Consider the following 26,556-nt stretch of genomic DNA (forward strand, 5'->3'; position numbering starts at 1 on the left):
ACCTATTAAGGATAGTAGTTTGGATTAACGCCCAGGAGTGTAATTGCTGGGTCATGTGATTGTCCTATTTTTATTTTCTGAAGCACCTCTATACTGTTTTCCATAGCGGCTGCATCAATTTATGTCTCCACTCAGTGTGCGTGGGTTCCCTTTTTTCACATTCTCACCAGCATACATTTCTTGTCTTTTTGGTAATAGGCTTTCTGACAGGTGTGTAGTGTTATCTCTTGTGATTTTGATTTGCATTTCCCTGGTGATTAAGATATTTAACACCTTTTCATCTAACTGTTAGTATTTATATGTTTTCTTTGGAAAAATGTCTAATCAGTTTGGATTGGGTTTCCTGAGAATTCACATAGAAGCAAATAACCAGACTCTACTTGTAGTAACAACTGAATCTATTACACAGTGTTACAAATTAAAATTTGGGTACTTCTGGTTTACTCTTTATAATTTGTATGTGTGTGTGTATACATATAATGAGAAATACAAGCATTGTTACATAATAGTTACTTAATCTTGAACTGAACTTTCCTATTAGGGTCTAAACTTTTCACATCATTTAATTGAAGGGTATCTTTAACAGCAAGGAATACTTTTTAAAAAATGATTACTGTTTGACAGGTACATCTAAGTAAAAATTTTTTACAGTTTTGTGACCAAAATAACAAATTTGATGAGATGGTTAGCATCTTTGCAACTAGGATATGTAACCTCAAGTTTAAGATTCTGTTTCTGAAAGAACCTAATTGTTCTTAATGATTGACTTACTAGTAAATGTTTTAAATTTAGGCTTAAATATTTTTCCTTTATTTTTAAGATTTTATTTGAGTAAAGGTTCAAGATCTTTATAGTTTGAGAATGTAGCTTATTGCATTTTGAAATTTCATATTTCATACCTTAATTAACTATTTCAATTAAATATCTTTGAATGAAATTAATGTTTATCTGTATTTTCTGCTAATTGAAAAGATTGGTAGTTATAAGAAAGAATGAAGTGATTTGGGAAGACAATATTACCTCTTTTAACAGGGTTTTAAAAACTTGAAACTTTTCAAGTAGTAGTCTTTGAGACATCACTCTCTTTTAACATAGTCATAGGGGTGTTTATTGATTTTCAGATTTAAAGCCTGAAGGAATCTAGTGACACGTTTCTAGTTATAAAATCAATGTAAAATATCACGAGGTACCTGTCACTATGTCAAGCAGAATTTTTAAAAAATAAATGATTCTATTAAAAATGGGAATAGATCTAAGCAAACAATGTGTAAGACCTCTGAGGTGAAATTATATATTTTCTGGAGAGATATTAAAGAAGACCTAAATGAAAGAGTTAAACTGTATTTATGGATTGGATGGGTCAGTATTGTAAATATATTAATTATCCCAAATTAATGTGTGGAATTAATGGACTTTCAGTCAAAACCCAACATGAGTTTCTTGGTGGAATTGGCAAGCTTATTTTAAAATTTATGTGAATATGCAGAAGGGCAAATTATAAAAGGCACAGTTTTAGAATGTTCTTTGAACTCAAGATTTTATTTGAAGCTCTACTTATAAAGTGTGCATATTATGGGAGGACATAAAGATTACTCAAGCAGAATAGAGTCCAGAAACAGATCTGCACTAATGAATCCTTTGCTTATGATAGAGGTGGGACTGTACAGCAGTGGAGAAAGGAAAGCTAGTTGAAAACTAGTTGTTTCGATAAATGGTAGGGAACAATTATTTATATTAATACAAAGGAAATAAAGTTGAACCCTTATTTCTCATTATATAAAATAATTGATTCCCAGTGTATTACATACCTAAATAATTGTTTAAGCTCGTAATTGTCATGAAGAAGAACACAATACCTTTATGACCTTGGGGCACCAAAAGACTTTTTTTAACTAGAAAAAGTACACTAACCCATAGCAAAGAATTGATGAATTAGGTTTATGTCAAGAATTTCTATTTAAAAAATACCATTATGAGTGAAAAGAAGCTGTGGAATGACAGCAGTTTATAAACTCATATAACTGACAAAAGAACAGCATAAAGTACTTCAGCACACACTTAGGAGGAAGGTTAAAGACCAATAAATATATGAAAAGTGTTCAACCTCAGAAGGCATCATGGAAATTCAGTCACTTTTGTTGGCAAAAGCCTTTGGTAGTCCTAAGTGTTGGTAATGTTACTAAGCAGCAAGAACTCTTAGGTAAGGTGTCCATCATTTATATATCTCTGTAGTTTGTTTATTTAGCTGACAGGACTGATTAGTGGTAGTGGTGTGTTGTATGGGGGAAGATAGGGCTTCCATGGTGGTTCAAGTGGCAAAGAATCTATCTACAATGCAGGAGACCTAGGTTTGCTCGTTGGCTCAGGAAGATCCTCTGGAGGAGAAAATGGCAACCCACACCAATATTCTTGCCTGGAAAATTCCATGGACAGAGGAGCCTGGCGGGCTATAGTTCATGGGGTTGCAAAGAGTTGAACACGATTGAATGACTAACACACAGGGGCAGTAATGTATTATGTGCCCAAAAGAAGAGAAGTGACTGCTATTACTTGAAAGTGCTCAGTGAAGTAAGAGAGTGCTGTGCTTTATAGTAGATAAGAGGGGAAACCCATAAGCACATTCAGTAAACTATTCATAGTGGTGGGTTAGAAACTGGGCCAGAAAATACGATAGAAAAATGAATGGCAAATCAGAAGGAGGAAGTGAACTGAAAGTCAAAAATGGGTATATAAGAAAGAGTTAAGGGAGTTTGGGGAGCCTTGCGTATCAGGATTGACTTGACCCTGGGGATAAAATAGGGCAAAAAGCATTCTTCATTCATGTTTAGTTTTTTTATTCTTTGAGTAGGTTTTCAATAGAATCTTAATGAACTTGCTTGTTTGTTTGAACTCTGTAATTCTGCCTTCAGTTTTGAATCACAGGAGGTATAGTTAAACTGGTCTTTAACTTTGGGGATACCACTTAAAGTTGACACTAGGTAGCTCTCTGGGAAGCTATCTAGATTGTATTTCCTCTAGTTAAAACATATTTATGAAATCAGTTATTTATTCAACGAATATTTTAGGGCTACTATGTACCAGGTCAGAGAAGGCGATGGTACCCCACTCCAGTACTCTTGCCTGGAAAATCCCGTGGACGGGAGGAGCCTGGTAGGCTGCAGTCCATGGGGTCACGAAGAGTCTGACACTGAGCGACTTCACTTTCACTTTCATGCTTGGAGAAGGAAATGGCAACCCACTCCATTGTTTTTACCTGGAGAATCCCAGGGATGGGGGAGCCTGGTGGGCTGCCGTCTATAGGGTCGCACAGGGTCAGACACGACTGAAGCGATTTAGCAGCAGCATGTACCAGGTGCTATGCTAGGTGTTGGAGACATGCGGTTTCCTTGTGGAAGTATTTACCTAGTGCGGTAAATATTAATCAGGTAAACTAATGTGAAATTGCATCTGTGGCAAGTGCTAGGGAGAAAAAAGTACACTGAACCTTTATTTTTTCCCCTCAGAACAGCATCCCCTAGGAATGTGCTGAAGTTTGAAGGATGAATTATTTAGGCCAAGAGGGGAGATAGCAGTGATACACAGGTAGGGAACTGGCAGTCTGAAGATGCTGAGGTTGGAGGGGACAAGCTGAGTCTGGAGGACTGAAAGATAGGTATATGGAAAAGTAGGGAGATGGTAAAATGTGAGACAAGACTAGAGTTATGTAAGAGCTAGAGTACGTGTGGCTTTATCTTAAAGTTCCTTTCATTTAATTTTAAGAGATGAAGCCCTTGAATAGTTCAGCAGAGGATTGCAATGTAATTACATTTGTATTTTGAAACAGCATTCTTTGTTGAGAAACAGTATTTACAGATTGGGGAATGAGATAGGCAAAATGGATGTAGGGGTTTGAGTTAGGGGCTATTGTAGTAAGTAGTGTAGTTTAAAAATGATAGCTTAGATTTCAGTGCTAGTATCAGAGTAGGAAAAGATTAGACAAATTTCAAAGGTATTTAAATAGAAGGAACATTCCGGGATGACACCTAGATTTTTGGATTTTTAAATTTAGGTGGTAGGTAGGAAACACTAAAAGGAGACAGTATATGTGCTTGTTTTGAAGTTAGAGAGGAGGTGTCCAATCATGAGTCTAGTTGAATGCTGACTTTGAGATGCCTTTGTGACATTCAAGGGGGGAGAAACATGTAGATAGGGAAATAACATTGGCAGATTGTGGGCATACTGGCATACAATCATACCCAGGTATGAATGACATCCCTTGGGAAAGAGTTAAGAGTTGGTAAGAGGATCTTGGGTAGAGGAGTCTGCCTGTACAGAAAGCAGAGAAGAGGACTGGAGATGAAGGGTAAAAATCAGGAGACTATTGTAGTTTTAAAAGCCAAAGAAAGAGAATGATTCAGCAAAGAGGGAGGAGAGGTCAAGAATTATGTAAAACGAAAAGTTAAAAATATCATGCAGAACTTTATAGAGTTGGAGCCCCATGTTTCTTAGTTTTCAAAACATGTTCGTTATCCCTTGGAGTCCTTTTTTGTGTTTTTAATCTGAACAATTGCATTTAAAATTTAAAGCCCTGGTTCTTGCTAAAATACTAGGCCTTCTGTCATTGAAATACTTTGACCAGTTTTGGGGCTGTTACTTGTGTACTTTCTAATAGTGATTCTCTACCTCTTATACTTTGTTACTATTGTTTATGAGCTCGTTTTTTCTAAAGTTATTTTTGGTTTTTGCTTAAACTGTTAATTTAAGTTTTGGGACCTTGGTTTCAGTGTTAATATCTTGATTTGGAGATTCCTGGTAAATTTAGACTGTCATTCATGGTAGGAAGGTTAAGAGTTTACCTTTTTTATGGGATTCTTTCTTCCCTTGGAAAGAGAAAGATTTAGCCATTTCTATTCTGGTGGCTACCTTGTTTTTCATCTCTAAAGTGGTCGTCTTTCCAGGGTCCCACCTTTAAGTACAATAAATATTTTGTTGCTAGTATTGGGGGATTTCTCTTCTAAAATTACCTCCCATATTTTCTTTTGGAGCATGTGTAGCATTTCTAGCACTAGCTTAGATTTTCAGAATTGTTGCTGGAAAATAAATGTTGTTTTACTTTAAGTTCTGATTTTAAAATCCTTTTCCTATAGTCCGAAATTTCATTGCCTTTGTAGCATTCAGTGATGGCAATTAATTGATACTCCTTCAGAGAAAATGTTTATTTTCTGTGGATGATTTTAAGTTAGACTTTAAGCTTGTTGTTCAGTCTCTCAGTCATGTCCTATTCTTTGTGACCCCATGGACTACAGCATGCCAGGCTTCCCTGTCCTTCACCATTTCCTGGAGCTTGCTCAAACTTATGTCCTTCAAGTTGGTGATGCCATCCAACCATCTCGCCTTCTGTCGTCCCCTTTTCCTCCTGCCTTCAGTCTTTACCAGCATCAGATCAGGGTCGTTTCTAATAAATCAACTCTTCACATCAGGTGGCCAAAGTGTATTGTAGCTTCAGCTTCAGCATCAGTCCTTCCAGTGAATATTCAGGACTGATTTCCTTTAGGATTGACTGATTTGATCTCCTATCATTAGTGGTTTGAAATTAGTGTTTTTTCATAATCATCTGTGAAACATAGTGATTTTTTTTTTTAATGATTAAATGTAAACACTGGATTTACTTCTTATGATTTCTTAAATTTTTCCTTAATGCTTTTTTCCAGCTTTATTGAGATACAGTTGACAAAGTTGTATGTATTTAATGTACATAATGATTTGAGATATACATACACATTGTGAAATGATTATCACAATCAACACATTTCACATAATCACCTCACATAGTTCTTTTCTTTTCTTTTTGGTGAGAACTTTTAAGATCCCATCTTCTCTTAGCAAATTTCAAGTATATAATACAGTATTACTTAATGTAATCATCTTGCTCTACTATAGAGCCTTAGAACTTATGTTTTAATTGAAGTTTGCAACCTTTGACCTGTGTCTCTCCATTTGTTCCATCCCTCATCCTCTGACATTCACCATTCTACTCTCTTTCTGAGTTAAACTTTTTTTTTAGTTCATGTGTAAGCGATACTATTCAGTATTTTTCATTTTCTGTCTGGCTTATTTCACTTAGCATAAATGCCTTTCAAGTTTGTATATGGGTCAACAAATCTCCAATGGCTAGGTTTCCTTCTGTTTGTGGCCAAATGTTTCATTATATAAATGCATAATTATAAAATGTGTGTATATATACATGTTATTATTTATGTTATATAACTACATTTTCATTATCCATTATTCATTATCAACAGGCCCTTAGGTTGTTTACATATCTTGGATATTAGAAATAATGCTGCAGTGAACATGGAAGTAAGTGCCGATACATCTTCTGTATACTAATTTTGTCTCCTGTGGATATACAGTAGACCCTTGAACATTGGTTTAAATTGTACAAGTGTACTGATACACAAAATTTTTTTCATTGATAAATACAGTCTGCAGCTGGTTGAATCCATAGGTGCAGAGGAACTAAAGATGTGGAGGAACCAAGTATTTCAGAGAGCCGATTGATTTTTCAGCTGCAGAGGCTTGATGCCCTAACCCCCATATTGTTCATAGGTCTACAGAAATAGGATCTCTGGATCACATACTAGTTGTCTTTTAATATTTTTAAAGGAATCTCCACACTATTTTCCATAATGGCTGTATGAATTTACATTCCCACCAACAGTATACCAAGGGTTCCCTTTTCTCCACATCTTTGACAGCATTTTTTACCTCATCCTTTTGATAATAGCCACCCTAACAGATGTGAAGGGTATATCTATCTCATTGTGGTTTTGAGTTGCGTTTCTCTGAATAGTGATGTTGAACACCTTTTCTTTTTCCTATTGGCCATTTGCGTGTCTCTGGGAAAATACCTTTTCAGGTTCTTTGAACCTTTTTTTAAGTCATATTTTGTATGGGTTTTTGGATTTTTTGTTTGCTTTTGAGTGGTATGAATTCCTTATATATTATAGATAATAACCCCTTATTAGATACATGGTTTGTGAACATTTTCTTTAATTCCACAGGTCACCTTTTCATATTGTGTATTCTTTCCTTTGTTGTACACAAGCCTTCTAATATATACTCCTGCTTGCTTATTCTTTACTTTTTTTGCCTGTTTTTGGCATCATATCTGAAAAAATCATTGCCAATGCCAATGTCAGGGAGCTTTTTTTTTTCCTCTATGCTTTGCTCTAGGAATTTTATGGTTTCACATCATACATTGACGTCAGTAATCTATTTTGAGTTAATTTTTTTGTATGGTGTAAGATAAGGGTCCAGTTTCATTCATGTAATATCCGGTTTTCTAACACCATTTGTTGAAGAGACTAGTCTTCCATCATTGTCCTTGATGCCCTTGCCAAAGGTTAGTTGACTGTAAAAGTAGTTTTTTTCTGGGCTCTGGATTCTGTTCCAGTGTTCTCTCTTTCTCTCGCTCTTTTTTTTTTTTGTAGTAACATACTGTTTTGGTTACTATAGTTTTGTAACATGGTTTGGAATCAGGGATGTTGATGCGTCCAGTTTTGTTGTTCTTTCTCAAGTTTGCTTTAGCTATTTAGGGTCTTAGGGGATTCCATGCAAATTTTGGGTTATTTTTCTGTTTCTGTGAAAAATAGTATTGGAATTTTTATAGGTATTGCATTGAATATGTAGATTGCTCTGGGCAACATGGACTTCAAAAAATTTTTTTTCTTGGAGTATGGCTGATTTACAATGTTGTATATATGGACATTTTAATGATACTGATTTTTCCAATTCATGAGCGTGGAGTATCTTTCCATTTGCTTTTGTCTTCATTTATCAGTGTCCTATACTTTTCAGTGTACAGGTCTTTCACCTCCTGGGTTAAATGTATTCCTAAGTATTTTACTGACTTTTTTTTTAAAAAACATACTACTGTAGATGGTATTGCTTTCTTAATTATTTTCAGATAATTCATATTTAATGTATAGAAATGCAACTGCTTTTTTAATGTTTTTCTTGAATCCTTGGTAAAGTTTTTAGAGTTTTTTGGATATAAGATCATGTCATTTGCAAACAAATTCTTCCTCCCCAATTTGGAAGCCCTTATTTCTTTTTCTTATCTAATTGGTAAAGCTAGGACTTTCAGTACTGTGTTGAATAGAAGGGTGAGAGTGGGCATTCTTGTTTTGTTCTTGATCTTAAAAAGCTTTCACCATTTCACCATTGAGTATGATGCTAGCTATGGACTTGTCGTATATGGCGTTTATTATGTTGAGGTAAATTTCTTCTATACCTACTTTTTTAGTTTTTGTGGTGAAAGAATGTTGAATTTTATCAAATGCCTTTTTTGCATCTGTTGAGATGATTAGATGATTTTAATCCTTCATTCTGTTATATGGGATCACATTTATTTATTCTCGTATGTTGAACCATTCCTGACTCCCAGGGATAAATTCCAGTTAATTGTGGTGTGCTGTGTGCTAAGTTGCTTCAGTTGTGTCTGACTCTTTGTAACTCTGTGAACTGTAGCCTGCGAGGCTCCTCTGTCCATGCAATTCTCCAGGCAGGGATACTTGAATGGGTTGACATGCCCTCCTAGCCCAGGGATTGAACCTGCATCTCTTAGGTCTCCTGCACTGGCAGGCAGGTTCTTTACCACTAGCACCATTTAAAATCCATTTTAAATGGCAGCCCCTAATAATGGTGCATGATCCTCTTAATGTGCTGTTGATTTCAATTTGCTAGTATTTTCTTAAGGATTTTTGTATCTTTGTTCATCAGGGGCACTGGCCTGTAGTTTTCTTGTTGTGTTGTCTGACTTGGGTATCAAGGTAATAATGGCCTTGTAAAATGATTTTGGAAGTGCTTTTTCTTTAATTTTTTTAAAAGAGTTTGAGGTGGGTTGGCATTAATTCTTTAAATGTTTGGTAGAATTTGCCAGTGAAGCCATCTGGTCCTAGACATTTCTTCAAATTAGTAATCAAAAGCACCCAACACTCACCTTTCTTGTTATTGGTCTGTTCAGATTTTTTAAATTTCTTTCTGGTTCAGTCTTTGATATAGGTTGTTTCTGAGAATCTGTCCATTTCTTCTGGGTTATCCAATTTGTTGGTATATAATTGTTAATAATAATCTTTTATGATCCTTTGTGTATTTTTGGTAGTAGTTGTAATCTCTCCTCTTAGTTTTTTTCTTTTTAAATTTTTTTGCCTTAACATGTGGCGTGTGGGATCTTAGCTCCCCAGCCAAGGATCAATCTTGTCCCCCCTGTATTGGAAGCTCAGATCTTAAGAACTAGACCACTGGGTAAGTCCTCTCCTCTTTCCTTTCTGATTTCGTCTTCTTTTTTCTTAATCTAGCCAAAAGTTTGTCAGTTTTGCTTATCTTAAAAAGTGGAATAAAACTTTTTTCCTCTTTTTTTTTTAGTCTCTATTTCATTCATTTATGCTCTGATCCTTATTTCTTTACATCTGCTCTTTGGGCATAATTTATTCTTTTTCTGGTTCCTTGAGGTATAAAGTTAGACTGTTTATTTGAGATCTGTTTTCTACTAATGTTGATATTTATTGCTATAAACTTCTCAGATTGCTTTTGCTACATTTTGCTGTGTTTCCATTTGGGTCTGTCTCCTTTTTTGGACCCACTGATTAAGGAAAATATTGTTCAATTTCCACATATTAGTGAATTTCCTAGCTTTCTTATTGATCACTAATTTCACACCGTTGTGCTCAGAAAAGATACTCAATATAATTTCATTCTTAAATTTGTTAAGACTTGTTTTGTGACCTAACATATGAAGTATGGATGTGAGAGTTGGACTATAAAAGAAAGCTGAGTGCCTAAGAATTGATGCTTTTGAATTGTGTTGGAAAAGACTCTTGCGAGTCCCTTGGACTGCAAGGAGATCCAAGCAGTCCATCCTAAAGAAAATCAGTCCTGAATATTCATTGGAAGGACTGACGCTGAAGCTGAAACTCTAATCCTTTGGCCACGTGATGTGAAGAGCTGACTCATTTGTAAAGACCTTGATGCATGGAAAGATTGAAGGCAGGAGGAGAAGGGGATAACAGAGGATGAAATGGTTGGATGGCACCATCGACTCAATGGATATGAGTTTGAGTAAACTAGGAGTTGGCGATGGGCAGGGAAGCCTGGTGTGCTGTAGTCCATGGGGTCGCAGAGTCGGACACAACTGAGCGACTGAACTGAACTGATATGAAGTATCCTGGAGAATATTCTCTGTGCACTTAAGAGGACTGTATGTTCTACGGTTAAATGGAATGTTTTCTGTTAGATTTCATTTGGTCTAAAGTGTAGTTCAAGTCCACTATTTCCTTCTTTATATTCTCCTTCTCATCTATTCTTTGAAAGTAGGGTATTAAAGCCCACTACTGTTATTGCATTGCTATCTATTTCAATTGTTGTATCTTGATGAATTGATTCCTTTATCATTATATAATGAATGACCTTTTATCTCTGTTACAATTTTGGGGTTCTTTTTTGGTCTGATAAAAATGTAGCCAATCTTGGTCTCTTCTGCTTTCCATTTGTATAGAATATCATTTTCCCTCTCTTCACTTTCAGGCTGTGTGTGTCCTTAAAGCTGAAGTGAGTTTCTGTTAGCATATGTTTGGGTATTGCATTTTTAATATATTTACTTACTCTATGATTAGTGAATTTAATCTGTTTACATTGAAAGTAATTATTGATAGGTAGAGATGGTTGGATGGCATTACTGATGCAATGGACATAAGTTTGAGTAGGTTCTGGGAGTTGGTGATAAACAGGGAAACCTGGCGTGCTGCTGTCCAGGGGGGTTGCAAAGAGTCAGATGCAACTGAACTGACTGACTGAAAGGCTTAACTACTGCCATCTTGTTAATTGTTTATGATTGTTCTGTAGTTCTTTTGTTCCTCTCGCTATCTTCCTCTGTGATTTGATAGTTTTCCTTCATGGTATTCTTTCTTTTTGTATCTACTATAAGTTTTTGCTTTGTGACTACCCTGAGGTTTAAACAAAACGTTTTATAACAGTCAACTTTAAGCCATTATGTCAGTCTTTTTATGTTTTATATTTAACAAATTATTGAATGCAGATATTTTTATTTTTGTCTTTCAGCCTTTATACTAGTTAGTGATTTACACACCAGTACAGTACTAGAATATTCTGAATTTGCTCATGTCCATATCTTACCAGTGAGTTTATACTGTATATGTTTTTAAGTTACTAATTACTGTCCTGTCATTTCAGCTTGTAGAACTGAGATGAAACTCCCTTTATCTTCTTATAAAGCAGGTCTGGTAGTGATGAACTCCTGCAAATTTTCTTTCTCGCTCTCTTTTTTTAGTTTTGGAATGTCTTTTTCTGATGGTTAGCTTTGCTGAGTATTCTTAGTTGGCAGTTTTTTTCTTCTAGCACTTTGAATCTATATACCTTATTCTGGTGCAAGGTGTCTACTGAGAAATCTGATAGCCTTATGTGGGGTCTCATGTATGAGTTTCTTTCCTCTTGCTTTCTGAGTTCTCTCTTTGTCTTTGATTTTTGATGGTTTTATTAGATTATCTCTCAGTGAAGTCCTGTGTGAGTTGAACATGTATTGGGGCATGTGAACACCATATTCCAGGATGACTCAGTTTCTCTCCCCAGATTTGGGAAGGTTTAAGCCATTATTTCTTTAAATAACCTACCTACCCCTGTCTCTCCTTCTAGAACTCCTATAATGCAATCATTACTCTTGATGATGGCCTACAGTTGGTGTAGGCTATTTTTTACTTGCTTTGCTTTGCTTTGATAATTTCAAGTAACCTTTCTTCTGGTTTTCAGATTCTTCTGCTAGTTCAGGTCTACTATTAATGTTCTCTACTGCATTTTCTTTTTCATTTTATTAATTTAATTAGCTCCAATATTTCTCTTTGGTGTTCTTTTTTTTTTAAGTGTAATTTCTGTCTGTGTTGAACTTCTTATTTTGTTCATGTTCATGTGGTATTGCCCTGATTTGTTGTCTATCTGGTCTCTTGTAGCTTGCTGAGCTTCCTTGAAACAATTACTTTGAAATCTTCATTGAGAAATAGATTTATTTCTCTGTGGTCAGTTACTGAAAAATAATTGTGTTCCTTTGGCATTGTCATATTTTCTTGATTTTTTTTTTTTTTTTTACATTTCTTGTAGCCTTACTTTGTATAGTGTGTTAGTCACTCAGTCGTGTCCAACTCTTGACCCCATGGACAGTAGCCTACCAGGCTCCTCTGTCCATGGAATTCTCCAGGCGAGAATACTGCAGTGGGTTGCCATTCACTTCTCCAGGGGATCTTCCCAACCCAGCGATTGAACCTGCGTCTCCTATATTGCAGGCAGATTCTTTACCGTCTGAGCCACCTTTACGTCTACCCATTTTATGCAGTAATTTTGGTGGGGAAAGACCTTACCTGTGGGTAAGTGCAAGAGTGACAGCTGGATAGACTGGCAGTTCTTACCCGGGTAAGATCCAGGGGTGTAGTCTTCGTGCATTTCTAACAGCTGAGTTTAAGTGGAGAGTGCACACTGCAGAGGTTCTCAGTGGCCAAGGCTGCAAGTGTCTGTGGGGGCTGTAAGGGCTACGGGGGACCTTCTGATCTTTTTTTCTCCCATGGCGAGTTGTTGTGGCCAAGGAAATCTTTCTTGGCACCTGGCTCTGCTCACCGGTGTTCTCCTAATTGTGGTGTTACTGGCTAATGCCCATGGAGTCACCATGGAGCTGTGAGCTAGAGCCCAGGCAGTGGTGGCTCAGCTGCAGATCTGGGGCCCAGAGCATAGGCACTCGTCGAGCCAACCATGGAGCTGGGATCTGGAGCTCAGGAGGCTGCAGAGCTGGAATCTGAAGTGTAAGCACTTACAGTGGTTCTGGGGTTCAGTCGTATTTGTGGGACCGTGGTAGCCTGAGTGCTGGGGCAGTGCAGCAGCAAGTCTTTCTTGTTGAGGGCATGGCAGCATCTCCCTCTCCAGGGGCCCTGTGGCAGTGATGACTTTTGTTGAAAGCTGTTGTCCTCTGTAGAGCAGGCTACTGGGGTCTGCTCTGATGAATACTCACGGAGTCCCCGTTTGTGAAAGCTCTTATGGGTGGTGTTGTCCTGCCTAGGTCCACCACAGAGCAGACCATGGGAGTGCAGGAGTGCCTGCCACGTGGCTGATCCTGGTTGTCTCCAGATGCTTCAGCTAAGCCTGTCACCCTAGTGATCCTCCTTCCATCTGTGTGGTTGCTCTCCATCCTTTGCTTCATTGTGCTGCTATAGGATCTCAGTTCTACTTGACCTTCCTGTAAATATTTTCCTTTGTGGATAGCTGTCTGTTACTTTTTATTGGGGTTATGAAGGTTGCTGTCACCTACTGTGCCATCTTTTCAAATGCCGCCTCTCAAGACACTCTTTGTCTTGTTACTAATTTGTTTTGCATCTTTAACCTTTTTAATATTTAGCTTATTTTTAATTTGACATTCAAAAACTCAAATAGTGCTTTTACCATACTTTATTTCACAGTAAGAGTAACAGTAGCCTCTGGGTGCTTTAGGGACATTGTATTGTTTATTTATCAAAGCCACCTTATTGACATGGGTACAACTGTTACTCCTTCTTTACAGAGGAAGAAACTAGACCACAGAGAATGGTCTAGCCAAGGTCACATAGCTAGTAAGTGTGGAAACAGAATATCCAAACCCAGGCAGTATGATTCTAAAACTTGTACTCTAAACCTCCCTTTCAGCCTGTGTGGCTTATCTTACTTCTGAAGTTATTTATTTCGTTGGTTGATTTCGATGCTTAGTTTTCATATTGCCTATTTTTCTCATGTTTGATATTTGGATGTGTGCTTATTTTGTATTAGATCAAGTCTGTTACAGCATTTTGTTTCTAGTGATCATGCGTTGGAAAGTCATGACTTGCTGTTTGGGAAGGATATAGCAAGCTGATTTTGGATATGAGGATTTCCTATTCATCTGGAAAGCATTGTTCCACTCTTTGAATTGCTTGGCTATGTGTGTTGGAGATACCCATGAGGCCCACTTCCTTGCTTGGCAATGGTCGTCTAAGGGGATCCACCTGCCTAGCAGTTCCTATTGCTCATTACCCTGAGGTTGATGCAAGATTTTCTCTTGCCTCTCTCACGCCCTCAGCAACTTTATATTAAACATGAACCATCCTGAATATTGCCTCTTCATCTCTCCCCCTTCCAACACCCAAGCATGCACACACGTGCACACACACACCATAGTTTGCAGTTACTTCAGGTTGCAGTTTGGACTGTGGCTTCTTCCATCTCATTTCTTCCTATTATTTTGTCTTTCATTGATCAAAATTCTCATTCGTTAAGGTCATGTTCTTATTCTACAGTAAAGTTACAGTTCATCTCCCATGGTTATTTATAACTTAACTCTTTATTTCTGTGATTTTTAGAGTTGTTCAGTCGCTAACTCGTGTCCAGCTCGTTGCAACCCTGTGGACTGCAGCACGCCAGGCTTCCCTGTCCTTCACCATCTCCTGGAATTTACTCACATTCATGTGCATTGATTTGGTGATGCTATGTAACCATCTCATCCTCTGCCGCCTTTCTCCTTTTGCTTTCAGTCTTTTCCAGCAGCAAGGTCTTTCCCAGTGAGTCAGTTCTTCACATCAGGTGGCCAAGGAATTGGAGCTTCAACGTCTGTTCTTCCAATAAATATTCAGGGTTAATTTCCTTTAGTATTGACTGATTTGATCCCAAGAAACTCTCAAGAGTCTTCTCCAGCACCACAAATCAAAAGCACCAATTCTTTGGTGCTCAGCCTTCTTTATGATTCAATTCTCATATACATTCGTACCTGACTACCTGGAAAAACCATAGCGTTGACCATACACACCTTTGTCGATAAAGTACTGTCTTTGCTCTTTTAATACCTGTCTGGATTTGTCATAGCTTTCCTTCCAAGGAGCAGGCTTGTATCTTTTAATTTTGTGACTGCAGTCACCATCCGCAATTATTTTGGAGCCCGAGAAAATAAAATCCGTCACTGTAATCACTTTTTCCCCCTTTCATTTGCCATGGGGCCATATGCCATGATGTTAGTTTTTTGAATGTAGAGTTTTAAGCCAGCTTTTTCCACTCTCCTCTTTCACCCTCATCAAGAGACTTTTTAACTCTTCTTCCATTAGAGTGGTGTCATCTGCATATCTGAAGTTGTTGATCCTTCTCCTGGCAATCTTGATTCCAGCTTGTGATTCATCCAGCCAAGCATTTTGCATGCTGTATTCTGCATATAAGTTAAATAAGCAGGAATTGAAAGCAATTACATTGAATGTACAAGCTTCATTTTGGTGCTGTATTCTGTTAGTGGTTTTTAATCTTTTGAGAGTCATTGACATCTTTGAAGATTTGGTAAATTTTATGTACCGTCACATTTTTTGTTCAGATGCATAGCTATTTACCATCTGTACCCCAAGCAATGGCCAAATGTTAATTTGATCATTACTAGTTTTGTAGACTTGCTTTTTGGCGGGAGAATGGGCTTTGTTTTTAGTTATTTTTAGAGGTATAAGCCAATTTCTTAGAAAATAACCTGTTGTTCAGGTTTGAGGAAAATTGTTATGAAAGATATATAGCCATAGATTTATATATAAAGAGTTAAATATAAAGTATAGTATTAGAAAGCTAGAGCTATTTCTTTCTAGTAAACCAAGTTTTATAACATTTCTTTTTTTCCTATTTTCTCTAGGTTTAACTATAGATCAACACATCATCTTGCGTCTCATGGGTTTTATGAATTTTTAAATTGGTTTGATGAAAGAGCATGGTATCCACTAGGAAGAATAGTAGGTGGTACTGTAAGTATAAATGCAGTTATTCATGTTAATCTTAAATTTTTTCAGTGATTTGAGTAAATCATTCATCACTAAGGTGATGGCAGTTCTTAAAAGTTTTTTTATAGTTAACTGATACGTTTTCTGTGGCTAATTATCTGTTATTTAATTTGTTAAATCTCTTTTCTTGATACTCTTCTTCACACACCCCCACCCCCCAGCCTGTTTTGAGGTAATCTCATACTAGCCATTATTTCTGACAGGTGGTGAAGGTTAGGAGGAGAAGCTCTTGTCACACTCTTAAATTCAGGTTACTTGTGTTTTTGTTTTGTTCTATAGAAGCTTTATTGAAAAAAAAAAATTTGGAAGGAGATAAAAATGTAGAAGTCAGATAATTCTAATTTTCCAGGTCCTGAATCTGTCTCAGATTACTCCAGGTGGATTAGGTATTGTTCATAATTTATGGGAAATTATAATATCCAGAGGATGATAGGAAGGAAAATGTTTTTAGGATTTGGGATGTAAGGAGAATGGTTTGAGAGAAAATGAAAGACAAGGCACCTACTGGAGAAACATATACATTTAATATTTTTTTCTTGATCACTTTTGTTAGAGGTTTATCAATTTTAGTAGAGTCTTTAACCCATTAAACTTTGTTGATTATTAAATATTTGTCTTGTGTTACCTTCTGTTTGTTTCCTTCCCCCTACTTTGTTGAGTTTGATGTTGTTATCTAGTTTCCTGATATAGTTTGCTCAGTAATTTTCAACTTTCCTTTGTTACTAATGTATTTGTTTTGAAGCTTCAAATTGCCTCATGATTACTGTTTTAGCTACATTGCTCAAGTTTGGATATGTAGTGTTTTCATTATCATTCAAGTCAAAATGTATTTTAATTTCTGTATAATTTTCTCTGATTCATGAGTTACTTAGGACTGTATTTAACTTTTAAACATAAGAGAATTTCCTCATCATGTTATTTTGCTTTTTACTTCAAATATATTAATGTTAGAAAACAAATTCTATAATTTTAATCCTTTGAAATTTATTGGGTCATGATTTGTGGCCCCAAGATATAGCCAGGTTTTATAAATGTTCCCTCTTCATTTGGAAGGAATATGTTCTCTATGATAGTGAGATGTTATAAAATCTGGGACATCTTTTTATCTTTGTAAATAGGAATAATGATACAGAAGAATAGTCATGATAGCCTCTGAGGTTGATAGAAAGGTATTGAATGGTGAAAGGTGCAGTAGATGACTATTATCTGTACTGCTTGTGGTGTGAATGCTGTCATATATTTTATTGTACTAATCTTTGATTACTATAGTTTGTTTCCTGGTATGTTTATAACTTTTTATCTGGAATTCACCCTCAGTGAAGGCTGGTTTTCTGAGATTCCTAGTGTCTTGATATTTGGAACCATCCTTACAATAATCTTTTTCACTTCCTTTTGCTGGAGTCCTCAGAAGTTTAGGACTGTTTTTAGAGGTTGGTTCTCAGTCTATGTTTCTTATATGTGAAGTTGTTTTAAATGTGGAGAGGGCTTCCCTGCTTACTCAGTGGTAAAGAACCCTCCTGCCAGTATAGGAGATACAGGTTGGATCCCTGGGTCGGGAAGGTCCCCTGGAGAAGCAAATGGGAACCCACTCCAGTATTCTTGTCTGAAGAATCCCATGGACAGAGGAGCCTGGTTGGCTACAGTCTATGGGGTTGCAAAGAGTCAGACATGACTTAGTGACTGAGCTTGCATGTATAAATGTGGAACCCATACTCAACCATGTGGTGAATGAGTTATTTCTTGTTTTGTTTCTATTTAAAGGTTTGGAAGTAAGGCAGAAGTTGCTTACTGTTTCATTTGTTGGATGGATAGAATTCATCTAGTTTCATAAACAGGCCCTGGGTTTGTGCTGGGAATTAGGCCTTTTTTTTAATCTCAGTGGTGAGCAATAACTATCCCCCAACCACCTCAAGTACCTAAAGTATATATTAGGGCCTCGAGTGTTTTTTTTTTTTTTTTTTTTTAAGACTTCCGTGGTATCAGTGCCTAGTTTGAAATGCTTCTTTATGTTTAGAACCTGAAGGATTCCCTTCCAGGTTCTCTTTCTTTTAAGGTTAAACATGCCTTTTTTGTTGGTGAGTGGTTTTGTCTGTCTAGAATACCTTGATCTTTTCATCTAATACTTCTATGTATTATTTTGTATGTCAGTTCAATCTACCATATTTAGATATTTTCAGATTTATTTCCATTAAAAAAATATTGTCAGTAAAACTATTTACTTGGGACCTGGTATTGTATATGTAATGGAACGAAATTTTAATTTTTAAGAATGGTGATGATTGCCATACTTTTTCCCCTTTTCTTACCCCACTCTCCTTCCATGCGTTCAATAGATATTATGCATCTATTTTATGCCTATCATTATTATTTGGATGCTGGGGAAATTTTTCATGTTATCCTGGAGCTTGTATTCTGTGAGAGTGTTTATTTATTTATTTTTGGACATGCTATGCAGCATGTGGGATCTTAGTTGCCCTACCAGGGATTGAACCCATGCTCCCTGCATTGGAAGTGCGAACTCTTAATCACTGGATCACCAGGAAAGTCCCCAAGGGTATTTACTTAATAGACAGTAAGTAAATAAGTAAAATAAATACTATGTGAAATGGTGATAAGTGCTATGGAGAAAAAGCAAAGGAGTGGGTTTAAAGACCATGGACAGTTTGCAAATAGTATGGTTCGTGAAGTAAATTTATAACATGCTTTGTAGTTTCAGTGATGGAGAAAGAAAAAATCTTTTAGGATGTAGCTAAGGATGAAATGGAGAAGGCAATGGCACCCTACTCCAGCACTTTTGCCTGGAAAATCCCATGGATGGAAGAGCTATGTAAATACACAGTTTAATCACAAATAGCTCAGAATTAATGTCCTGTTTGTTGTTCGTTGAATCTTAAATGTTTCATGTTCCTCCTTTGGGGAGAGGTTGGAGTACAGCTGTTAACTGGGCCTATTCTAGTTGATTTGCCTTCCATTGTTAAGTATTTTAAGAAGTGTAAAAATGTCAACCTTCGAGGAGTTCCAAAATATTATATTTGAATTCACTAACTAGTCCTCCTTTTCCTAGCTAGAATTGTTCACTTTCTAGATCTTGACTTTGAAGGGAGGAAGAAATCATTTATAAATATCACTTAAATAATAACTGCACATAAATTTTTTTCATCTTCTGTTTGTTTCTCAATTCCTTAAACACAAGTATGGGCAAAATTGTTAAAACCTCATACTTAAGGATGTGTTAGAATCCTGTTTATAGTGAAAGATAGAGTTAGTGGGGACAATTATAAAGTTACCCAGTGTTCCATCATTAAACATCTTTACTTTTAATACTTCATTCAATCTGATCTTTCTTCTTTTGCTTAAATATGTATTTCTACATATGAGAATTTTTTGTGTCCAGTTGAAAAAGAACATTTAATTTTATAGTATGTAAAGAATGCAAACTGTTGTGTGAGCTTATTCTCAACCTAATTATTTAATAATAAAGAGCTTAGTGTTTTCAGCTACCTCCTTATATTTGTAATTAAATTTTCCTTTTTTTTTTTTTCCATAGGTTTACCCAGGGTTGATGATAACAGCTGGCCTTATCCATTGGATTTTAAATACGTTGAACATAACAGTTCACATCAGAGATGTATGTGTGTTCCTTGCACCAACTTTCAGCGGCCTTACCTCTATATCTACTTTCCTGCTTACCAGAGAACTGTGGAACCAAGGTGCAGGGCTGTTAGCCGCTTGCTTCATTGCCATTGTGCCAGGCTACATTTCTCGGTCAGTAGCTGGGTCCTTTGATAATGAAGGCATCGCTATTTTTGCACTTCAGTTCACATATTACTTGTGGGTAAGTAACACTTGGTGTTTTGTTATCCTTAATACCCATGAACTTTCTACTGAAAGTTGTCATTATAGTTGCATGCAGAAAACTGTTGCTGTTCATGACAAATAAGTCACAGCTCTAATAAAAGAGGCTATCAGAAAGTAAGCTGTTGATTTTTTTGTTGTTTCTTTACTAGTGGGGAGAGAGGTTAAAATTACTTAAGAAAGTTGAAGTGTGGTTCATTGGCTTAGGATGTTGAATTCTGTGTGTGAAATTTGCATTATTTTACTGTTGCCAAGTTATTTCTTCTTTCCCTGTCTGTATACCTTCTGTTTCTTTTTCTTGTCTTGCTGTATTAACTAGTACTTCAGTATGATGTTGAAGAGGTGTAGTAAGATGATCCTCGCCTTGTTCCTTTTCTTAGTGGGAAAGCTTTGAGTTTCTCACTATTAAACATGTTGGTTATAGGTTTTTTTGATAGATCTTATTTATCAAGTTGAAGAAGATACGCTTTAGTTTGTTGAGAGAGTTTATCATGAGTGGATGTTGGATTTTGTCAGATGTTTTTTCTTTACTGATACATGATTAATCCTTGAACAACACAGGTTTGAACTGTGCAGATCCATTTATACATATATATTGTTTTCTATTACATACATACTACAGTACTTCACAATTTGGTTGAATCCATAGATCTGGACCCAAGGATTATATAAGGGCCCTACTAAAAAGTTATATGTGGATTTTCTTATGCCAAGGAAGTAGTCACTGCTGCAACCTCTGCCTTGTTCAAGGGTCAATTATAGTTAAACATAGTTGTAACTATATGTAAATTCTTTGACTTTTTGATGTCATGAATACATTATTTTCAAATGTTGAACCAGTATTTCGTACTTGGGATAAATCTCACTTGGTCATGCTATATAATTCTTAAAATATCTTGTTAGACTTGATTTCCTAATATCTTGTTGAGGATTTTGTATCTAATGAGAGAGATAATGGTCTGTAGTTTTCTTTTCTTGTAATGTCTTTGGTTTTACTATTGGTTCAGTACTGGCCTTGTAGAATGAGTTAGGAAGTATTTCCTCTGCTTCTGTTTCCAGAAAGAGATTGCAGAGAATTGTTGTCATTTTTATTTATTCTTTTTTAATCATTTGGTAGAATTCACAAGTGAACTCCCCGTTGGCCTTGTGCTTTCTGTTTTGGAATGTTGTTAATTATTTATTTATTCCATTTCTTTAATAGATAGAGATCTAGTCAGATTTTCTGTTTCTTTTTGTTTGAGTATTAGCAGATATTTTCTTTCAAGAAATTGGTTCATTTCGTTTAGGATATCAGGTTTTTGGACATAGAGTTCATTGTATTTCTTCATTATCCTTTCAATGAATGTCCATGGGATCTGTAGTGATGTTCCTTCTTCCATTTCCAATATTAGTATTTGTGTCTTCTTTTTTTGTTATTAGCCTGGCCTAGAGGTTTATTGGTTTTTGTTCAGCTTTCAAAGAACCAGTTTTTGGTTTTGTTGATTTTTCTTTATAAATTTGCTGTTATCAGTTTCATTGATTTCTGCCCTGGTTCTTAATTCTGCTTACTTTGGATTTAAATTACCCTTCTTTTTCTAGGTTCCTAAGGCGGAAACTTAGATAATTGTCTTAGATCTATCTTTTCTATTGTTTACATTCAGTGCTATAAATGTCCATACTAGCACTGCTTTTTGCTGCATCCCATAAATTTTGATCAGTTGTGTTTTCATTTTTATTTAGCACTATTTTGAAATTTCTCTTGAGGTTTTGACTTTTGAATGTGCTTATTTGAAGGTATGTTTAACTTCATATATTTTGAGACTTTCTAGTTATTTTTCTATTAGTGATTTTTTTGTTTGATTTCATTGTGGGCTGAGAATACATATTACATGACTTTTATTCTATTAAATTTGTTATGATGTGTTTTATGGCCCAGATGTTGTTTAACTTGGTGAATATTCCATGCTGACTTGAGAAGAATATGTATTCTTCTATTACTGGATGAATTTGTCTTTAGATGTCCACCATAGCCAGTATCCAGTTGATTGGTGGTGGTGTTGAGTTTTAGCTTTATCCTTACTGATTTTCTACCTGCTAGATCCATCTGTCTGAGAGAAGGGTTTTAAGTCTCCAATTATGATAGTGGATTTACCCATTTATGCTTGTGGCTCTATCAGGTTTTCCTCATGTAGTTTGACACTCTGTTGTTAGAAATGTACACTTGAAGGATTGTTTTGCTGTCTTTGAGAATTAATCCCTTTTTCATTATATAATGCACTTCTTGATCTCTGATAGCTTTCCTTGCTTTGAGGTAGGCTTTATTATATGTATCTTTATCAGTTCAGTTCACTCAGTCATGACCAACTCTTTGCAACACCATGGACTGCAGTACACCAGGCCTCCCTGTCCATCACCAGCTTGCTCAAATTCATGCCCATCGAGTTGGTGATGCCATCCAATCATCTTGTCCTCTTTCATCCCCTTCTCCTCCTGCCTTCAATCTTACCCAGCATCAGGGTCTTTTCTAATGAGTCAGTTCTTTGCATCAGGTGGCCAAAGGATCGGAGCTTCAGCTTCAGCATCATTTTTTCTAATGAATATTTAGGACTGATTTCCTTTAGGATTGACTGGTTTGATCTCCTTGCAGTCCAATGGACTCTCAAGAATCTTCTCCAACACCACAGTTCAAAAGCATCAATTCTTTGGTGCTCAGCTTTCTTTATAGTCCAACTCTTACATCCATAATGACTACTGGAAAAACCATAGCTTTGACTAGATGGACCTTTGTCAGCAAAGTAATGTCTCTGCTTTCTAATATGCTGTCTAGATTGGTCATAGCTTTTCTTCCACGGAGCAAGTATCTTAATTTCATGGCTGCAGTCACCATCTACAGTGATTTTGGAGCCTAAGAAAATAAAGTCTGTCACTGTTTCCATTGTTTTCCCATCTATTTGCCATGAAGTGATGGGACTGGATGCCATGATCTTCATTTTTTGAATGTTGAGTTTTAAGCCAGCTTTTTCACTCTCCTCTTTCCCTTTCATCAAGAGGCTCTTTAGTTCTTTGCTTTCTGCCATAAGGGTGGTGTCATCCACATATCTGAGGTTAGTGATATTTCTCCCAGCAATCTTGATTCCAGCTTGTGCTTCATTCAGCCCGACATTTTGCATGATGTGCTCTGCGTATAAGTATCTTTATATATACTTCAATTTTTTTTAAAATCTTCAAAAAATATATTTATTTCTGGCTGCACTGGATCTCCATTGTGGCACATAGTACTCTTCATTGCTGCATGTGAGCTTTCTTCAGTTGTGCATGGACTTCTTGCAGAGCACGAGATCCAGGATGGGCAGGCTTCAGTAGTCGTGCCACTTGAGTTCAGTGGGATCTTAGTTCCCAAACCAGGGGTCGAACCCATGTCCCCTGCATTGACAGGTGAATTTTTAACCACTGGGCAACCAGGTGAGGCCCTGTATCTTTATATTCAAAGTGGGTTTCTTGTAGACAGCATATAGTTGGGTCTTGGTTTTTGATGCACCCTGACAATTTGTTTTTTAATTTGTGCATTTAGACCATTGACGTTCAAAGTGATTCTTGACTATAATTGGTTTAATATTTACCACACATGTTACTGTTTTCTGTTTGGTACTCCTGTTCTCTATTCTTTTTCTGCCTTTTGTGGTTTGAACTGTGCATTTCTTGTGTTCTGCTTTCTCTCTCTCTGGCACATCAGTTATGCTTTTTTAAACTGTTTATAGTGGTTGCCATAGAGTTTGCAGCAGACATACACAGCTGATTGAAGTTCACTTTCAAAGAATACTATACAGGCATACCTCGTTTTAATGCACTTCACAAATACTGCATTTTTACAAATTGAAGGTTTGTGGCAACTCTGCATCAAGTGAGTCTGTCAGCACTAGACATTTGCTCACTTCATGTCTGTCATATTTTGGTTTTTCTCACAATATTTCAAACTTTTTCATTATTATATTTGTTACAGTGATCTGTAATCAGATTTTTGATGTTACCCTGGCAAAACAATTATAACTCCCTAAAGGTTCAGATGATGGTTAGCATTTCTTAGCAATAAAGTATTCTTTAAAGTATTATGTGTTGTTTTAGTACACATAATGTACTCTTAATATTGGGGATTTTCCAAGTGGCTCAGTGCTAAAGAATCCACCTGCCAGTGCAGGAGTTGCAGGTTTGACCCCTGGGTTGGGACGATCCCCTGAAGAGGGAAAATGGCAACCCACTCCAGTGTTCTTGTGTGGGAAATCCCATGGACAGAGGAGCCTGGTGGGCTACAGTACATGGGGATAGCAAAAGAAACATGACTTAGCAACTAAACAACAACTCATAATAGACTCCAGCTTAGTGTAAACATATCTTTCATATTCCTTGGGAAACAAATTTGTATGACTGGCTTTACTACAATATTCAGTTTATTGTAGTGGTCTGGAACTAAACCTGCTATATATCTGAACTCTGCATGTACCACTTTATAGGCAGTGTGAGTACTTTATAGTATCAAAACAACCCTTGTATCATTACTGTCATTACTTTCATATGTAATACATACATAATAGATTACATTGTTGGTATTATTTTCAATAAACTTATGTGTTGAATCAATTAAGAATAAGAAAACTAAAAGTTTTTAATTTCCCTTCACTTATTCTGACTTTGATGCTGTTCCTTTCTTTAGATTCAGATCTATGTTGTTTTCCTTCTTGTTAAAGAACTTCTAGCTTTTATTGCAAGACAAGTCTGCTGTCAACAAATTTCCTCAATTTTCATTTATCTGAGAAAGTCTTGAAGCATAATTTCACCAGGCCCAAATTTCTAGATTATTTTTTCTTTTTTTCCTTTCTCAGTTCTTACATATTTCACTCTAATCTCGTCTTGCTTGCCTGATTTCTGAATAGAGGTCATGTGATCGTTATCCTTGCCCTTCTAGAGGTAAGGTGTCTTTACCTCTGGCTTCTTTTAGGGTTTTTTCATTATTGATTTTCTGTAGTTTGGAAAAGATATGCCTAGGTGTGGTTGGTTCTTATTTATTGCTTAACATTTGAGCTTTCTGAATCTGTAGTTTGGTTTCTGACTTTATTTAGGGGAAATTATCAGTTATTGTTTCAAATATTCTTTCTCTCCTCTCCTGGTACTTTTATTACATGTATGCTATATCTTTTGAGGTCTTTTAACCAATACATAGTATTTAACATATATTAAGTATATATTTTGACAATATGTATGGCTGGATCTTGATAGTATAAAGCCAAGTGGAAAAATAAATTGAGGTAGAATACATACAGTAATTTTAAGTAGTACAGACTATATTGTATATTGTCAGTTTATACTTATTTATAATAAAAGTATAAAAATATGGCATTTATCCATCATATATACCAACTTTATGATAGTGGTTACTCTTGAGTATGGGTGAGTGATACTAAGGAAGTATGAAGGGGGAGGTTCAACTATGTCTGTTAAAAACTTTTTTTTAATAAGATCATCTAGAACAAATATGTTTTATTTGCATTTGGAAGTCGGGATGGCTATTATTCTCTACTGTATGTTTGAAACTTTTTGTAATAAAATTTTAAAATAATATATTCTATCTGTTGGGAATTTAAAAACAGAAAACTAAAGAAACCATCACCCAGGTATTACTGTCATTTGCATTTTGTCATAGTTTAAAATTTTTTCATGCTTTATGAAATGCAAAAGTGTTACTGTTTAAATAGTTTTTTTATTCTTTAAAAAAATAGCATGAGTCTGAACCATTGCAGTAGTGCCTTAACTGGCATGTTAATTACCTTTCATCATTTAAAAATTTAAGAAATTGAGACAAAATTCATGACATAAATTCACTTTCAACCTTTTTTTTTTTTTCTTTATTTTGCTTTACAACACTGTATTGGTTTTGCCATACATTGACATGAATCCGCCACAGGTGTATGAGTTTCCAATCCTGAACCCCCCTCCCACCTCCTACCCCATATCATCTCTCTGGATCATCCCCGTGCACCAGCATCATCCCCAAGCATCCTGTATCCTGTATCAAACCTAGACTGGCAATTTTTTTCTTACATGATAGTATACATGTTTTAATGCCATGCTCCCAAATCATCCCACCCTCTCCCTCTCCCACAGAGTCCAAAAGTCCATTCTGTACATGTGTGTCTCTTTTGCTGTCTCGCATACACAGTTCAGTGGCTTTTGGTATCCTCTGTTTACTTGCAGAACATTTTATACCCCCTAAGGAAATCTTGAACCTCCCCATTCCTTAGTTTTTAATTTCTGTTTGAAGACTTATTATTCTGTAGGTAAAATTTTATGTAGGTAAAATCCACATAAACAGTACGTTCACTTAGCATAATCTTTGTTATTTTTGACATGTATCAGTATTTCTTTTTTGCGGTTGAATAACCCATTGCATTGCATTGTATTGTATTGTATGGCTTCCCTGATGGCTCAGATGGTAAAGAATCTGCCTCCAATATGGGAGACCTGGGTTTGATCCCCAGGTTGGGAAGATTCTTTGGAGAAGGGAATGGCAACCCACGCCAGTATTCTTGCCTGGAGAATTCCATAGACAGAGGGGCCTGGCAGGCTATAGTCCATAGGGTCTCAAAAGAGTTGGACATTATTGAGGAAGTAACACTTTCCCTTTCAACCCATTGTATATATACCACATGTTTAAAATCCATTAGCTGATGGACATTGAGTTGTTTTCAAGTATTAATTATTAGGGGTAATACTGCCAGTGCACATTTGTGTACTTGTATTTGTGTGGACATACATATATTTTCATTTTTCTTCCATGTAATGTAAGAGTGGAATTGGGGGATTTGCCAGACTATTTCCCACAGTG

General features: G+C 36.2%; 1 protein-coding gene across 1 annotated transcript in view; it reads left to right on the top strand.

Annotated features, from left to right (window-relative positions):
- STT3B (STT3 oligosaccharyltransferase complex catalytic subunit B) overlaps window positions 1-26,556 on the top strand; it is a 101,105-nt gene that overhangs the window by 36,822 nt on the left and 37,727 nt on the right. Inside the window, exons 2-3 of the mRNA XM_069561308.1 lie at window positions 15,701-15,809; window positions 19,393-19,680. Of these exons, the coding sequence (XP_069417409.1) occupies window positions 15,701-15,809; window positions 19,393-19,680 (397 nt within the window). The remainder of the gene's footprint in view (window positions 1-15,700; window positions 15,810-19,392; window positions 19,681-26,556) is intronic.

The sequence above is a fragment of the Ovis canadensis genome, chromosome 19, assembly GCF_042477335.2.
Source record: "Ovis canadensis isolate MfBH-ARS-UI-01 breed Bighorn chromosome 19, ARS-UI_OviCan_v2, whole genome shotgun sequence".
Taxonomy (NCBI): domain Eukaryota; kingdom Metazoa; phylum Chordata; class Mammalia; order Artiodactyla; family Bovidae; genus Ovis; species Ovis canadensis.